The sequence below is a fragment of the Pollachius pollachius genome, assembly GCF_949987615.1.
Source record: "Pollachius pollachius genome assembly, chromosome: 14".
Classification (NCBI taxonomy): Eukaryota; Metazoa; Chordata; class Actinopteri; order Gadiformes; family Gadidae; genus Pollachius; species Pollachius pollachius.
In genome coordinates, this window is record NC_136947.1 from 781,487 (window position 1) to 798,140 (window position 16,654).

At 44.3% G+C, this 16,654-nt stretch overlaps 1 protein-coding gene across 1 annotated transcript; it reads right to left on the reverse strand.

The window, feature by feature from the left end:
* Nucleotides 1-664: 664 nt before the first annotated feature.
* On the reverse strand, nucleotides 665-10,157 carry cUnh5orf22 (chromosome Un C5orf22 homolog). The gene is made up of 10 exons (XM_079751610.1): nucleotides 10,024-10,157; nucleotides 9,114-9,259; nucleotides 8,640-8,789; nucleotides 7,996-8,129; nucleotides 6,964-7,289; nucleotides 6,572-6,634; nucleotides 6,127-6,248; nucleotides 4,703-4,769; nucleotides 3,514-3,653; nucleotides 665-2,407 (listed from the first exon to the last, which is right to left on the reverse strand). Exons 1-10 carry the CDS (start codon nucleotides 10,090-10,092, stop codon nucleotides 2,251-2,253), a joined length of 1,374 nt encoding a protein of 457 aa, XP_079607736.1. The 5' UTR covers nucleotides 10,093-10,157; the 3' UTR covers nucleotides 665-2,250.
* Nucleotides 10,158-16,654: the final 6,497 nt, after the last annotated feature.

A 16,654-nucleotide genomic window follows, 5' to 3' on the forward strand; every position in this document is an offset into this window, starting at 1 on the left:
AGCAATGGCAAAAAGCAAGGGAGAAAGTGGACAGCCCTGGGGAGTACCATGAGATAAATTGAAATATTCAGACCTGGTATTTTTGGTGTTCACTGTTTTTCAGAACAGTGAAAAGGTATTCCCACTCAACTCTATCAAAGGCCTTTTCAGCATCCAGAGAGATTACAGGGAGTTGACATGTCTTTGGAGTAGATAATATTAAACAGGGTTCTAATATCGAAAAATGAATGTCTGCCTTTTATGAAACCAGTCTGCTCCTCAGATATAATACAGGGAAGAAGATTTTCAATGTGGGTAGCTAACAGCCTAGCTAAGACCTTAACGTCAGCATTGAGGAGACTCCGGGGCCTGTAGGAGCCCCACAGATCAGGGTCTTGGGAGTGAACCTTGCTTTAGAGCTTCCTCAAGCACAGAAAGAAGCAACGAGGCATAATACCATTAATAACAAAAGCTTTATCCTTTTGTTGACTTTGTTCTTCATAGTATTAGTTGTTTTAATAAATAACTAAATAGAAAGAATAGATGAATGTATGAATGAATTGATACAATTTGTTTTGTATTTATTGAACAGATTTATTGTGCAATAAATTGAAGGACATGAAAATAAACAACAAATATTACCGTTATCTTTTCTGTATTTTAAAGTTTGATTAGCATTTTTAGATAGGAATGTAGGATTATGTCATGAAGTGAGATGTGAAAAATGTCAGGTCACCTTCAAAATAAAATAAACACCTATATTAAATTCATACTGACCAGAAGGATTGCATAGCTCACAATGTACCATGATGAATTATATTGATTGTGAAGGAAATATCTATATTGAATTTAAATACTAAGTACATCAATATGTAGTATTCTGGGTGTACATATGATTCTGTAAATCCTCAGATGAAACTATTGTCTCTCTGAGCACAAAAAGACTGCAACTGATGCTGTACAGAAGGTTAACGGATTACAAAAAGACAATAGGAAAATGTATTGATACAACCTATTAATTGACCAAAGCCTCACCTGCCCCTTCCAGGTAGAAACTATATTAAAGGTTGTATCAGCGATGTCTGGTGACGTCGCTCTCTTCACTGTGGCATGGTCCTTTAAAGGTGTGTGGATGTTCTGAAACCAAACCCAGAGGGTGCATACCTAGTGCCAGGCTCCGTAGCATGTTTTGGATTGAGTCTCATTCTTCTCATGCATTCGTTTCCATAGCAATAACCAGCAGTCCACAAATACATGAGAACCATGAGACTCAATCAAAACGCAATAGAATCAAAACAAAAACAAAGTGAGCCCATCGTTTTTTATTCATGTTAAAATATACTTCCTACGTTTTGAAGTAATTACTTTATAAATACTTTTTTTTATAAACAATTATTTTTGTTGATCGATTTATTGATCAATCAGTTCGCCAAAAAAGCAGAAGACACAATAACTACCATTCTAAGTAAAAGGAAAAAGAAAGGCATAAAATATTGAACAATTAAATAGTATCATTAATTCTTTAAAGACTACATAATTTATCAAATGAAACAAACCTTGACCGGGAAGCTGTTTGCTATAGGGGCTGAGGTTACAATGAAAAAAGATTTCCTGGAAAATTGGTTGTGTCTCTTGGAATACTCTCACTACAACACACTGATTGGAGAGGACTGTTGTCCCTTAATCTGTTTCATTCTGCATTTAGGTGCAGAATGAGGTTTTAAAATTATATATTTCTTTATACTTAATTATTAATGAAGTATTCACAGTTCAGTTACAATGGTCAGGGTTGACCATGACCATTGTAACTTCCTTTGTTCCCGTGCTCCTTCTTACATATTGGGCAGTGCTGCTGTCAACGGTGGTGACTGTCAGGCTATTGTGTAGTGGGACTGGATTTAGATTTGCTTTCGCTTCTTTATGCGTTTTGAACAATCATGTGTCTGGAGGCGGTTGACAGTTGGGGTGAAGGAAACAGCAACAGGAAACTCACAGAAAGCTTCAGTTTTATGATAAAAAACCAAATGACAAACATTGTTTACTAGTCTACCAGCGTTATACATGATGCAGTTCTAGAAAAGATGGTTGGAAAATTCAACCTGGAGAAAATGACCTCAAACAAAATGACACAGTGCACAACGACAAACTGTACACAAAGATAATACTTTTTACTTAAACAAACATTGACTTAAATGTCATCTATACATCCGCTTCTTCAACACACGCGTTGAATACATGAGGTTTGTACACCAGTGTTTGCGTGTGCTAGAATCACAAGGCGGCCCGCTGGCCCCCCTGGGTCTCCCCCGGGGGGCTGTCGTAGGTCTGCTGTACCTCCAGCTGTCCGTACAGGCCCCCCAGGACGGACAGCACCTTGTTCTGGATGGAGTCCACCTGCTCCACGGGGCAGTACTCGTCTAAACTGGATCTGACACACACACACACACACACACACACACACACTTAATGACTGAGCCCATATTACGATTTCTCTGAGCAGAACCTTTGGAACAGAGAGCAACTTGACCCAAAATGGGTCCCAGTTCGGACCATGTGTAAACACACCTAGCGCAACGCGTGTCGTTAGGGCTTCGGACACGAATGTCGCACTCGTCTCTTTATCCTATATTTGCCCCTTAGAATTATATCCAGAATTATGCAATATGGAAAGGATGGATGTGGTCATTGACATCGGCTGCACTAGCATCAGGTATTGGAAGGCAACGGTACAGCCGCCCCACTCAACGTTTGCATGGGGGTTTTCTTTTCCGTACAACTACCAAGCATGGGCGATGTCGGAGTGTGTGATGTGGCGACGTGTAAAAATAGGACATCTGGCCACACAGCCGCAACGTTTCATCATTCTCCCCTGCTTGTGTATGTGCACAAGGTCCTCCCATAACTCTTTCATCTCTTTTTAGAATAATCTAGCACACCCTAGAAGTTGAGCGTTGACAGATCTGTAGACCGGAGGACAAAGCAAAGCCTAAGGCATGGCCAACTTTGAATCCCTGCATTCCAGCAGCGTTCAGCCTGATGTGATTTCGACATGGCGTTAAAGTCACAATGTGGGAGATCGAGCTCCTCCCAGGGAGTAGGCGGGGGACTTCTGAGTTCACACAACTCATTAACAGTGTCCGGTCCGCTCCACCTGGCTGCGCTACTGTGTGACGCAAACTAGCTCAGCTCGGCTGGCAGAGACACATATTGTGACTTTAAGTACGGTTTCACGCAATGATGCACCAGAGATCACGGTGTGGTGAATGTTTGAGACTGGGTGAACACGGCCACACCACTAAAGATACTGAGCCTCATCCGCCTCTGGCCTGAGGGTTGCAGGGCTTCTATCAAAGCAGAGCCAGGCAGGAGTCGTTCTGCCGTCCCAACGTGACAGCAGAATGGGACCATGTCATGCTTGTGTGTTCATAAGGAAGGCCGACCTGGGAACGGGGTCACTCCAGTCATGGGTTGACTCAATCAGTTTGGATTGCTGGTGGAAAGGTAAACGGAGTCGAAGCTGTTGGTAACATCTACCTGGACATGGTGACCAGTGTTGGTTTAGGCAGGGCCGTGAGAATCTGTTCCACAGCCAGGAGCAGTCCGTCGATCTCCTCCTCGGTGCTGATGTGGTGAGGCAGCTCAGAGTAGTCACAGGTAAGGCCGGCCTGATGCACCTGAAAGAGAGAGAGCGAGAGAGAGCGAGAGAGAGAGAGAATGCATTGATGCTTACACCACTAATCTTACAGTAACGATCTGGTTAATCATTTTTTACAAACTACAAAAATGAAATTGGCCCAATACGCTCAGGAAGTAGTCGTAAAAAGTCTTTGGTGAGTCTTTTAAAAAGAGTAGCAAAATGTTGGGGACTATTGTCCTAGTATAAAGGCAACTCCTTGATAACAAGAGAAAGTTATATGAATATGGTAATTCCGAAATTCCCTGCCCTGTCATTAGCACAATTCCTGTTTCTTGTCCTCAACTCAAGTTGATGAATTAATTCCCACCCGATTGCAGTTCCCTGATCCCAAAGGGCCCACAGAGGCCACCCTATAGGCTACACCATGAAGATACCAAAGATTATATTATAAAATAAACCATTGAAAGGGGCACAATGCTGTCTAGCAATTTCTAAAGACGTCGCCGCCTCTTCACAGATCCGTTCTGATCTCCTTCTGTAAGCAGGGGCTATTCACTGTAATAACACATTAACACATCGCATTGGGTCCTTTGGGGCAGAGTGAGAGCCAGCAGAGTTCATATAATGGGGAGGAACTCTCCTACAGAACGTTCTTCAGGTTCAAAGAAGCAGCAAAGTCTCACCAAACAATAGTAAAGCCATGTGTTTGTGTTCTGACGTGAATTATGACACACAGGATGTGTTTGCTAAAAATGATAAAACTACATTTTGTATAGCGCTATCAAGGGGCCCCTAGCACTTTCTGTGAGGAGTGTGTGTGTGGGTGTGTGTGTAAACAGGATGTGTTTAGTCATGTTAATACATGAATCAACAGGATGTGTTTAGTCATGATATTTATTGATTAACCAACAGTATCTTTTGAGTTATGATATTCATTTATTAACCAACAGTATATGTTTAGTCATGATATTGAATCATGATTCAACAGTGTGTGGTATTAGTAATTATATTAAGTAATGATCTACAGTGTGTGTTTAGTCCTGATGTTAATACATGAATCGACAGTACATATAGGGGTAGGGTTACCATCTCGTAGTCTGGAGACTGGTCTCTGGCCTTCAGACTGGACACCAGCTGGGCTAGGGGAGCCATGCTGCAACCACATCACATTAGAGCAGGATACCTCATGGAGGAACACATTGTGCCCTGAGCTAACAGGTCACAACTCAAGGTGGGCTATCAAGTCATAGGGAAAGGGAAAAGGGCAATGTGGAAGGGTTCTAACACAAAACCTTTTCTTAGGAGTTACACAAAAGTGATGTTACTTAGAGTAGAGTTGCGTCTTTTTCCCATTTGTACTTCAAATTTGAAATGTTAATTGAAAAAGGACAAAGTCCCTGTGCACAGCCTTCTGATTCTCAGGTGTTGTTGATGTGCAGCCAACAATAATATAAAGCCAAAAGAAGTGTAAAATCACCGCACACTGTTAAGGTGATTTATTTATGCAAACGGCGCGTTTCTCTGTGGCTTCGTCAGGTTCACTCTTCAACCTCACATGGCACCGACAGGTGAAATAGGTGATTACAGGGTCACATGACCTCACCAATTTGAATTTAGAAATGTTTAGGTTGTATTCTGTGTACGTAGTTTGGTGAGAGCTGGTTCCCCCTGGACATCCACCTGGCCACGCCCCCGTGGGACACACCCTAAGCGCTCTGCCCCGATCCCACGTGCAGTCTCCGACCACGTGATCGCGTCCAGAGCCCCGGCGGCCCCGCCCTCACCCGGGGCTGGCGGCCCCTCCCTCACCCGGGGCTGGCGGCCCCTCCCTCACCCGGGGCCGGGGGCCCCTCCCTCACCCGGGGTTGGCGGCCCCTCCCTCACCCGGGGCTGGCGGCCCCTCCCTCACCCGGGGTTGGCGGCCCCTCCCTCACCCGGGGTTGGCGGCCCCTCCCTCACCCGGGGTTGGCGGCCCCTCCCTCACCCGGGGTTGGCGGCCCCTCCCTCACCCGGGGGCCGGGGGCCCCGCCCTCACCCGGGGTTGGCGGCCCCTCCCTCACCCGGGGTTGGCGGCCCCTCCCTCACCCGGGGTTGGCGGCCCCGCCCTCACCCGGGGTTGGCGGCCCCTCCCTCACCCGGGGTTGGCGGCCCCTCCCTCACCCGGGGTTGGCGGCCCCTCCCTCACCCGGGGCTGGCGGCCCCTCCCTCACCCGGGGTTGGCGGCCCCTCCCTCACCCGGGGTTGGCGGCCCCTCCCTCACCCGGGGTTGGCGGCCCCTCCCTCACCCGGGGTTGGCGGCCCCTCCCTCACCCGGGGTTGGCGGCCCCTCCCTCACCCGGGGTTGGCGGCCCCTCCCTCACCCGGGGTTGGCGGCCCCTCCCTCACCCGGGGCTGGCGGCCCCTCCCTCACCCGGGGTTGGCGGCCCCGCCCTCACCCGGGGTTGGCGGCCCCTCCCTCACCCGGGGTTGGCGGCCCCTCCCTCACCCGGGGTTGGCGGCCCCTCCCTCACCCGGGGTTGGCGGCCCAGCGCAGCACCGTCTCATGGGCGTCGTCCTCCAGCAGATCAGCGAACGCCGCCTCCAGGTCCTCCAGCTGATGGACCCGCTGCTCCACACACTCACTGATCGCCTCCTGCACACACACACGCACGCACGCGCACACACAAACAAATACGCGCCCCCACACACACACACACACACGCACACACACGCGCATGCAAACAAATACGCGCCCACACACACACACACACACACAGGCGTGCATGCAAACACATACGCCCCCACGGCACACATGCACAAGCACACACACAAGCACACACACACACACAAACACACACACACACACACACACACTTATTGTTCGGTCTCTTTTTTTATGCAACGGATGTATTTTGTCCTGGAAGGTCTTGTTCAGCGTCTGAAGGGCGGCCCTGAACAGGTATCTGAGTGGCTCACCTCGCTGGCCGTGGCGCTGGGTCTCCTGAAGCCGTACAGCCCCTGGAGGATGGAGTACTCCTCCTAGAAGACACACAATCACCATCAGAATCACAGCGAGAACAATTCCTCCTGTTTATAAAGCGCCTTTCATTCGTAGGCTCAAACATCGTCTGCCAAGTTTCCGTTTTGCAGTTTAAACCAGATTAACTCCCTCGGGGCCAGTGATGCTAAACCAGATGGAGCGAAGCAGCAGTCATTTCCAGTGTTTATTCTATTTTCCCAGCTGTTTGGGAATCCATTGTTGCTACAGGATCAGTTTGGTTTCACTGTAAGCCGGCGTGGCCTGCGTCGCTCTGTCTGGAACAATGAGAGAATTAAACAGAGTGGAACTGAGGAGTGGGGGCCGGTACCTGTGTGTACAGCTCTTTGAAAGGATTCTTACAGGAGAAAAAATCCAGATCCACATCCAGTATGTACGGATCCGTCTCCTTGACCACGGACAACAATGTGTTGACGACATAGCCAGGTGATCCTTTATCAGCCGCGTGACCGCTGCTGCCAAAAGCACAGTTCTCCCTCTCTGCAGTCTGACGGCCACCTGGTCCGCTGTCGCCCCCTGCTGGCTGTAGCATGGCGGTGCAGTCCAAGCCGGAGGACCCCGGGGGTAAAGGGCCGCCGCTGGTTCCCTGGCTGTCCGACCGGGGTTTCTTGGGTTGCCACCGCAGTGCGTCGGTCTCTGGGAAGGGACGCCAGCCAGGCAGAGAGCAGGTTTCAACGTTTCTGCCATTCTCTGAGAGACCTTACCCGCTCAGCCTTCACTGCCCGTTGTCAAGTCAAGGCCAAGAACATGAATTGATGAGTTTTTATAAGTCTATCCATTCGATGCTGTCCTGGCTCCACAATAGTGGAACGAGGACATCTGAAACCCGACCAGTCTTCAGCCACAGACTGAACCCCCATCTGTTCTGACTGCATCATTCAAAAAATAAATAAATAAATAATAATAATAATAATAATAATTCTGTATCTCTGTATTGTTCCTGAGAAGTGGCACATCATGCACATTTTATGTACTCTGATGATTCTTGCTCTTTTTGGACGTATCTTCATGGTTAAATCCACTTATTTTCTGTGCCTTCGCTCCTACACCGTTGAAAAATATGTCAATTGAGCACTCTTACAGACAGGCTCAAACAATTCCCCCCGCTTAACCTAAGACAGTGATTTCAATCGATTTTCCCATCTCGTGTGGATGGAGGGATCTTCTAACACTCGGGACAGGTTGGAATGGGCATGATGGGAAGCATGCTATGAGAACCGATTGCTGACCCCTGCAACCCCCAAAAATATTCAGCTTATAGAGACGGTGCGTCGGGCTGCAGACACCGAGCTGGTTCTACCTCCCACAACGTCGTCTCCTCGGTCTCTCTCTCCATCCGTACCTGTGTGCGGCGCGTGGCTCCTCGGTGCCGGGTTGACCAGGACCACGTTCAGCGTTAGGGCCTTGGGGTTCTCCAGCTGGTCCTCAGGAACATACAGGCCGTCGCTCAGGAAGTAGTCGTCCTTGCTGGTCACCCTGCAGAGCCAATGAAAAGTCAGCATTTCAGACTTGCAAAAATGCTCCCAACATGGCAGAGAAGGAACCTGCCGGTTGTCACGCCTTCTCACAACCTGGTTCTCTAAGGTTCAACAAATTAGCATACTAGGGAAGCGAAGTCGATCTGTATTCCGATAAAATGTAAAGATTTTGATGTAGTGTGAAACATTTTTGTGCATTTCTATCTTCCAACCGGTTTGGCGTTAAAGTATGTCCGGTCAGGTCTGTGTGTTTCCACCTTTGTTTTTTAAATGAACCTGGGCCAAATGGATTATAGGCCAATACTATAGCGCCCTCTGTAGCAACGATTTTTACATTATGTTTCATTTGAGTTACACTTAAAGGTTTAGTTTTGGATTGCAAGCAGTGAGATTAGTTTCACAGCAAATTACCGTGGCTTTCCTCACTGGTGGAACCTCAAATGTGACGCATCGCAAGGAGCCTTTAAAGGTGGAGTTGTATGGGCAGAGGCTGGGTCTGGGCGTTTACCTGATGGTGGTGGTGGAGGAGTCCTTTCCTACGGCCATGCGGTGCTCTCCTTCTTGGATCTGCTGGGCCCAGGGGGGGTGAAGCCAGGCTACAGAGGACACGTGGTCTGCATAGACCATGGGCATGATCCAGTTCTCTATACTCAGCTGGCTAAAGGATGAAACGGCACAGGTACAGTGAATATACAAGAGCTACGATGCACTGGAGAAGATGCTGTAGAATCGTCAGTGTTTCTAATGTGCATCCAGTTAAATGGTATTGAAATTCCCTTGGTTATTTGGCATCTCTATATCTGAACAATATTGGTAATTGGAATAATTATTATGAATGAATCGCATTGTTTTTTTTGCAAGGCTCTTACAGCGCTCTCCATAGCGAAAGTGTGAAATGCAATATTTCTGAACATTTGACATATGCTGCACTGTGGCTTCCACTATACGTTTGATATTGTATTGATTTATATCCAAAACATACTCAATTAAAGAGTCCTTGTCAAAGACGACGTCAGCAGACATGTTGACAGGGATAAGCAGGTCGGGATGGGAGTCTAAATGGATCATCTTGATGTTCCTCATCGGAAGGTGTTTTGATGCTATCGCACGATAGATGTGACTCACCACCTTGCAAAGGACAAAGTGATTCAAGTTTATTAATTCAAATGAAATAGCGGTCATAACAACAATAAATATATCTATCTCGAATAAGTCGTCTAAATGATGTCAAATGAATCATGAGATAAAATAAATAACCATTCAGCTTTTTTTAGACTGATAATATATACTGAGAATATATATATAATCAGTCTAAAAAAAGCTGAATGGTTATACAAATAGGCTAGTACTATATATAGTACTAGCCTATTTGTGACCCAACTGACAACCCAACGTTGTATATCGCGGAGAGTTGGTTCACATCAGAATATAGTATAGGCCATTACAAGACGGATTAGTGCATATTTGATCAATGACTGAAATTATAATATCAATTGATCATTGTTATCATGTGCAATGTGACCTTGTTTATAATGCCGTCTGGATCTTCATAGTGCTTATGAGATTACGTAGAGCCCCATTTGTAACCCAAAACTCGGGCGTACTAATATCCTCCGTCCTAGTACGTTCACGGACGGCGGGGTCGCAGATGGGACATCATGCTGTGCTTTATCCAATACCGCAGCACTCAGAAAGCCCCACTACATCATCCACTACCGACATTACCACTGGCGCCCTACTTTGGGGGGACATATAACACCAACAATAAAAAAAAATATGGGGCAGCTACGAAGATATTCCCAGTAACGTTAATAGTAACCAAATGTAACATTTCCACTTAACAAATAGCAGTCTAACGCTACGGCTAAACGTAGCGTGCCCTATAAACTTACGTCGTTATGATCCTCAACTATGCAAACGGGCAACTTTGCGTATACCCTCTTCTGCGTGGAGGAACTCATTTTACTGAGCCTTAATTCGCAGATAATGAGAATCTTAGCGAGACGGACACTGACTTCTGCTTGGAGATGGAGCTAAACGGCATGCTGGTCAGCGTCACTATCCATAGTAAAAAAACACGGAAGTCCCGCCTGGGCGTCCTATCAGCAGCGAGCATGTTCTGCCCACGTGCTACCACCTGACCAGTGCCATTGGATGTGATCATGGAGTTATAAAGAAAGGGGATGTGATGAATATGTCGTGCGGATACCCTATTGAATAATTTAATATAAATCTCTCTCTCCCTCTTCTCAATCCCTTCTCCTGTCTGTGTGTGTGTGTGCGTGTGCGTGTGTGTGTTGGATCGTTATATGACATGTCTATGTCTCTATGTACGCGATTGAATAACTATTAGTTTTGCTGTTGGTTGATATTTGGTGATAGGGTGAGATTCAAAGAGTGACTTTGACTGGTTTGAGAAATTCTGACAATGATATTGTATAAATATTACATATTCTATATGTTGCATTAACCGAGTCAATGGTGAATACTGTGCTTATTAATTGGGAAGGCTATTGCGTAATAAGCTCAAGTTGAATAAGTAAGAAAAGAACAAGTAGCCTAAATTATTTAGATATTTGTGAGTGAATAAATGATAAATTTCGATTTTGATTAAATACATTTAATCAATAGGTTTCCCGTTTCAGAATCCTTCTTTTTGTGAACACCACTGGTCACAGGAGTCTTTGCCCACATAGATCTACAAGCCAATAATACCAGATAAAAGAAAAGGTATCTCTGGGAAGGCCCTGGCCTTGTAGCCACATGAGGGTGCTCTTATCCCAAGCTAAAAACAGACAGAGCTTGTTCTACGTTGTTCTGCATTGCAACCCCCTGTAGGGAAGGCACCATTGGCTACAATGTTTTTGATACATAATTTGATAATCTATCTAAATGAATTTGTAAACTTGGAGCCACAGTTCTACTCAAACATATCTTAGAGCTAGAAGTGGAAACTTTAAGAATAAAAAGGCAGTGTTAATGACATTTATTTAAAGCAGGCCTATATTTAATCAAATAGCCATTCTTCTTCCTTTCAAATAGCCTGCTGCGTTTACACCTCTCTTCTTAACCTGTGCACACTCAACGGACTCTGTGCCTCACGTTCACCCACGCACAAACACTTTCATTCACCCATTCATACACGGCGGTGTCCTGCTAGGCCACAGCCAGCTCGACGGGAGCAGTTGAGGCAGATGTCCTGCTTAGAGACCCCTCCGGCAGTAGTTCAGGAGGAACCTGGGATCAAACCAGCAACTTTCTGCTCACCAATTGTGTTGACCCATTTTTCAAAATCCCTTTATGTATTTCATAAAGGCATAGGAAGCAGGTTATCATGGAGGGACACATTCAGCTGCTAAATGCTGTCATTCATTAAAGACCATTTGAAGTACTAGATCTTATTACTTCTCACTTACTTGTGTGTGTGTGTGTGTGTGTGTGTGTGTGTGTGTGTGTGTGTGTGTGTGTGTGTGTGTGTGTGTGTGTGTGTGTGTGTGTGTGTGTGTGTGTGTGCGTATCTGTAAAAGTGTGCTTGTATGTGTGCAAAGTTAAAAGTTGATTTGGAACAGCCGACTGTTATCTGAGCATGCAGTTAAACACAACCAATGCAAAATGACCATGTAATACCAAATAGACCAGACTTACATTGGTGAGCGTGTGTGCGTACATACGTGCATGTATGTGTGTGTGTTTGTGTGTGTGTGTGTGTGTGCATGTTAATGCATGTGCATGCTTCTTTCTGTGTAGTTGTGGGCGTGTGTGTGTGAGTGTGTGTGTGTTTGTGTGTGTGGCTGTGTGTGCCTGCTCCTTTGTGTGTATGTGTGTGTGTGTGTGAGTGTGTTTGTGGGTATGTGTGTGTGCTTGCGTGTAAGCACATTACCAGGAGCTTTACCTTGGCAGTGGCGGCCAGACAGACCTCATTACGATTGTTATTTTGATGCGTCCACAAAGGGCCGCGGGTGTTTACTGCCTCTGTTTGCGTTGGTGTTGTAGGTCTGTGTGTCACCGGCCCCCGTGGACAGGGGCCCGGCGTTGCCCCTGGCGATGCACGACAGCAGGTGCCACGGGTCGCAGTGACTTTAGCGGCACGACCCGGCCGGAAGCGGCGGAGACCTTCTGACGAGGCTCATGCGGGTGGTTCGGTGTGGACTGGCACCTGAGCTAAATTGAAGTGTGATTGTGTGTCTGTTACCGACGTGTTGGTGCATGGCACGACCGCAAATGGGTGTCATCAGTCAGCAACCAGTGGGAAGCCCTGACTGGGGATGACACGGGGGGGGGGAGCACGATGTTCAGAGGAGGATAAAGAGAGGTGGGGGACATGGGGAGGAGACAACTCTGCAGATGGAGAAGAACAATGGAATACCTGTTGTTCATTCTGTGGGCCTTTTAAAACCATTAACTGTTATTTTTCAAACTGCAGTTTTGTTGTACGACTTTTTAAAATAATTTGAATTTATTTATGAAGTTATTTTATTCACGTCTGTATCACTATGCCATTTTCTGATATGGGGTCTAAAAAGAGGGCATAATTTCATAAGAGTCCTGGGACGCTCCACTTGAGTTCTGTGATTAATAAAGGTTATATTATACAAATAGTGTTGAGATTTACTGTATTGAACACTGAATAGCAAAACCATATTGTGTTTAATGACAACAATATGATGACCAATCAAATAGGTCATGGAACTTAGTTCCTCATCCTGATCCAATTACAAGGCAATCCCGCGAAGCCAACATCAAATGTACAGGAAGCTCACAGTCCTCCAGATGAGACTAAGATTTGTCCCTTCACAGAAAGCATCCATAAACTATCCCACATTTCAGAGTAGAGTAATAAGGTATGCATTGCAATTTTTGTTATAATGCAAATAACCAAACCACTATTTAACTGTCCACTCGACTGCTTTGAACATTAGAATGGGGCTAGCATAAATGTAGCTTAAGCAAGCCTGTGTAAACAGATATATGCTTCTGTCATTCCACATTGAAACCAATTCTTCTGGGATTGAACAAGATATCAAACAGGTGATCATGCATAAGATCATGGAACAAGATATTTCCTTTGTCATTTGTTCTCAAAGTATAGGCCATAATGGCTGTAAATAATATGTTCCAAGAAATAATAATATTAAGACCCAGGCAAGTTGCACCTTGCCTGGTGACCAGCCAATCGACAGCCTTCCTTTGTGTAGAAGTGGTGTAATAGGAGAGGCTGTGTGCGTCGGGGCATGGTTGAGGTTTGACGCCGTCTGCGGCACAAATGCCGGGGTGAGTGTGAAACTGAAACCCACTGACCTTGGCGATTCTCTCACGGAAATACTCAAACTGTATAGCATGAACTAAGTTTACCCCCAATCCTCTCTTCTTGACATTACAGATGAATTGCAAACACAGGGGGATCGTGTACCTAGTGGTCTCTTCGACCTCGATTGCGTGCGTTCCCTTATAGGCAGAAGGCCCTCATTCACATCGGGACTGTTTTAGTAACACTAATGAGGATATTAAGTGTGTTCGTATGGAAGATGAAGATTCTGAAAGGAGAAATGTTCAACATGGTGAGCAGGAGTAAACTTGACGATATACGATTCACAGTTGATGGTAACTTCCCTACCACGTATAAACCAGGCTCTTTTTTGGTCATCGCGTTTCAACACTTCACGTAGGTTCCATCAACTTACATGTAAAGTTCAAGTTTACAGGTATCTGTGGCCTTGACTCAGGCTGATCTGGTTTGCGGTGTGACTGTTAACACACTGAGACACTCTGAGTCAACCAACATTATTTATATTATTATTAGTAGTATTAGGCTATATATTTAAAATATGAAGATGAATCAAATGTTTTTCTTATAGTTTCTTTTTAAACTCTCTTTCTCTTCCATTGTATGTTTTAGTATGTCTACAATATATATATAGGCCTATATATTTTTATTTTTTTACTTAAATTGAAGTTACCAGACAAAACCGCTTGTGAATTCCTATTTTCTATTCAATGACAACAGAATAGAGCACTATACATTGTTACTCAATACAAATTCCAATACAAAATGTGTGAATAAATACAATGTTTGCTTGCATACCTGTACCGGGTGTGCCCACTAAGGGTACAACACATGCTGGAAATATATTAATTAAATTCCTACAGAATTAAACTGGTTAACTTCCGCATTCTATCGGTTAACCTTCCAGCAGTTTTCATGTCTGTCTGTTTACCTAGACAAGAGTATAATCTGTAAAAATACAAGAAATACGACATTGGACAAATGTCGTTCATACAAACCAAGGTAAACGTGTGCGGCCCTGTGCGTCCCTGGCCCCCGGATCAGAGTGGTTTGCTCCATGTGGCAGTCTCCGGGCAGCGCGAGCAGCTGTTGGTCATTGGCACTATATTTGGTCGCAGGATAACTGAAGCCCTCGCGGATACCCCAGCCAACTTTCACGCTTCACAGTAAGAGCGCCCCTCATACAATATTACGCCCGTCTCTGGTGGGCAGATCAACTAAACCTGCTGTTTCCTTTTTTCTTGACCAAGGGCTCACTGTCATACACACACACACACGCACACGCACACGCACACACACACACACACACACACACACACACACACACACACACACACACACACACACACACAGTGATCTCGAAGGTTCCTTTTTTCTTGACCGAGGGCTCACTGTCATACACACACTGACACACCGACGATCACACATGATCTCGAAGGTTTACTGGTGGTGCCTAGTATCGTAGTTATATGTAGGTTGTGGTGATTGTTGTAAATTTGTCCGTGTTGAAATGAATACTCTGTCACAGTATGCATTACAAAAAAAACAATAAGTCAAATGTCACACAAAAAACCTGATGAACCAGCGAAACGTGATGCAGACACAGAACAATTCAGACAAAGGAATAAAATGTAAACCCACTTTTATTGATCTTTATCACCTTAACACCAAAATAACAACCGAGAAAACTAACAAAGTTAACAGCCATTGCAATCTAAACATTAAGAGAACTAGAACATTTGAAAATAAATATTTTTGCAAGTGTTTTATTAGCAACAGTCAATGGACATTACTTAGCGGCATCTTCAAATATAGATTTGCTTTTTACAGATTTTTTTGTGAAAAAATTGTATTTTCAAAAGTTATTGATAGTGCTTTGTGAAAAGAACCCATGTACCTGTACACAACGTACAAAACCATACAAATATTTTACAGAGAAAATAATTTTCTCGATATATGACAAAACTAGAACCCCCATTTGTGACAAAAATATAGTTGGCACATAATTGGTATTACCCATAGAAAATAGCTGTATTTATCTTAATGTACATTCAGAGCGAATGAATATAAAGGCGACAGATATTTGCGATTCATTCTGGACGCTCCTTCCGACTTAAATACAAAACAAAACTTAAAATAGCTTCTCCCTTACTTCTCTCCAGCTCCTTTCCCATCTCCCATCTCACCCTCCCTCGAGTCATTTAAGATCAGAGGTGGCAGGAGATGTCCAACAGCATGATGCGTTGCCAAGCTACTGTATATATATATATATATATATATATATATATATATATATAGGGAGGTCATCTTATTCAAAGTCAACTGTGAAACATATTTTTCTCTCATGATGGTGGATTTATTTTAGGACCATTACAAACAAAACCGAAAAACCGAGTTTTACCAACAGTACCCCAAATACCTTCAAGTAGAATAAGTGGTGACATTAGTCTAAAAGATATGGGAAATAGTGTATAATAATACAATGAATGTTTCACAAACAAAAAAAAAAAAATTTCAAGATGTATTATTCATATTACATTTCTTTACATTTCTTTTTACATATTCTTTTTTTGTTTGTTTTACTGAATAAATCAGTCCATCTTATCCCTTCTGCACATTTGACCCTATCCTCCGATCAATATGACAACTATTTCTCCTAATGAATATGACATCTGCACAAATATACTGATTTTCATATCACATCCTCATCTGGTTTAACAATTGTCAGTTAAAGTCAGCACTATCAAACTACCCAAATAAATACCATTATTTGTATAAATAAATAAATTAGTAAATAAATTAAATACAGATTTTTTTCTGTTTTGTTGTTGGCTCATTTGCTTGTTTCCTTAATATTGTTCATCATGCTTCAAAGGCCACCCAACAACTTATTTTGCATCAGCCTTTGAAGCTTAGCCCTTGAAATTTTAGATGAGTGAAATTTTAAATAAAATAAATCGTCTGAATTCCAAGGATTTCCGAAGATCTCATCACTGTTCTCTACAATCGTTAACATTTCAGCATGGTACATTACTAGTCACTGGAGATGTACCTTTAATTACAAACTCAAGGGCTGCCTAATGTTTAGCTCCGAACTATCTAAATTATTAATTGCATCGTCAATATTAAAAGTTCCTCAGTCAGCCTAATGAAGAGATTGCACAACACTGCAGGTGATGGAATGAAAAAGATGTCTCACAATTTGTTTTTTGTTTGATTTCAGGCCCTCAACCTTGCAT

Coding starts and splice junctions, on each gene's coding strand:
- cUnh5orf22 (XM_079751610.1), bottom strand. CDS start 10,092: ATGAGTTCCTCCACGCAGAAGAGGGTATACGCAAAGTTGCCCGTTTGC. Junction 8,130..8,639: donor TCCTCCACCACCACCATCAG/GTAAACGCCCAG, acceptor TTGGCTCTGCAG/GGTGACCAGCAAGGACGACT. Junction 3,654..4,702: donor AGTCTCCAGACTACGAGATG/GTAACCCTACCC, acceptor TCTCTCTTTCAG/GTGCATCAGGCCGGCCTTAC.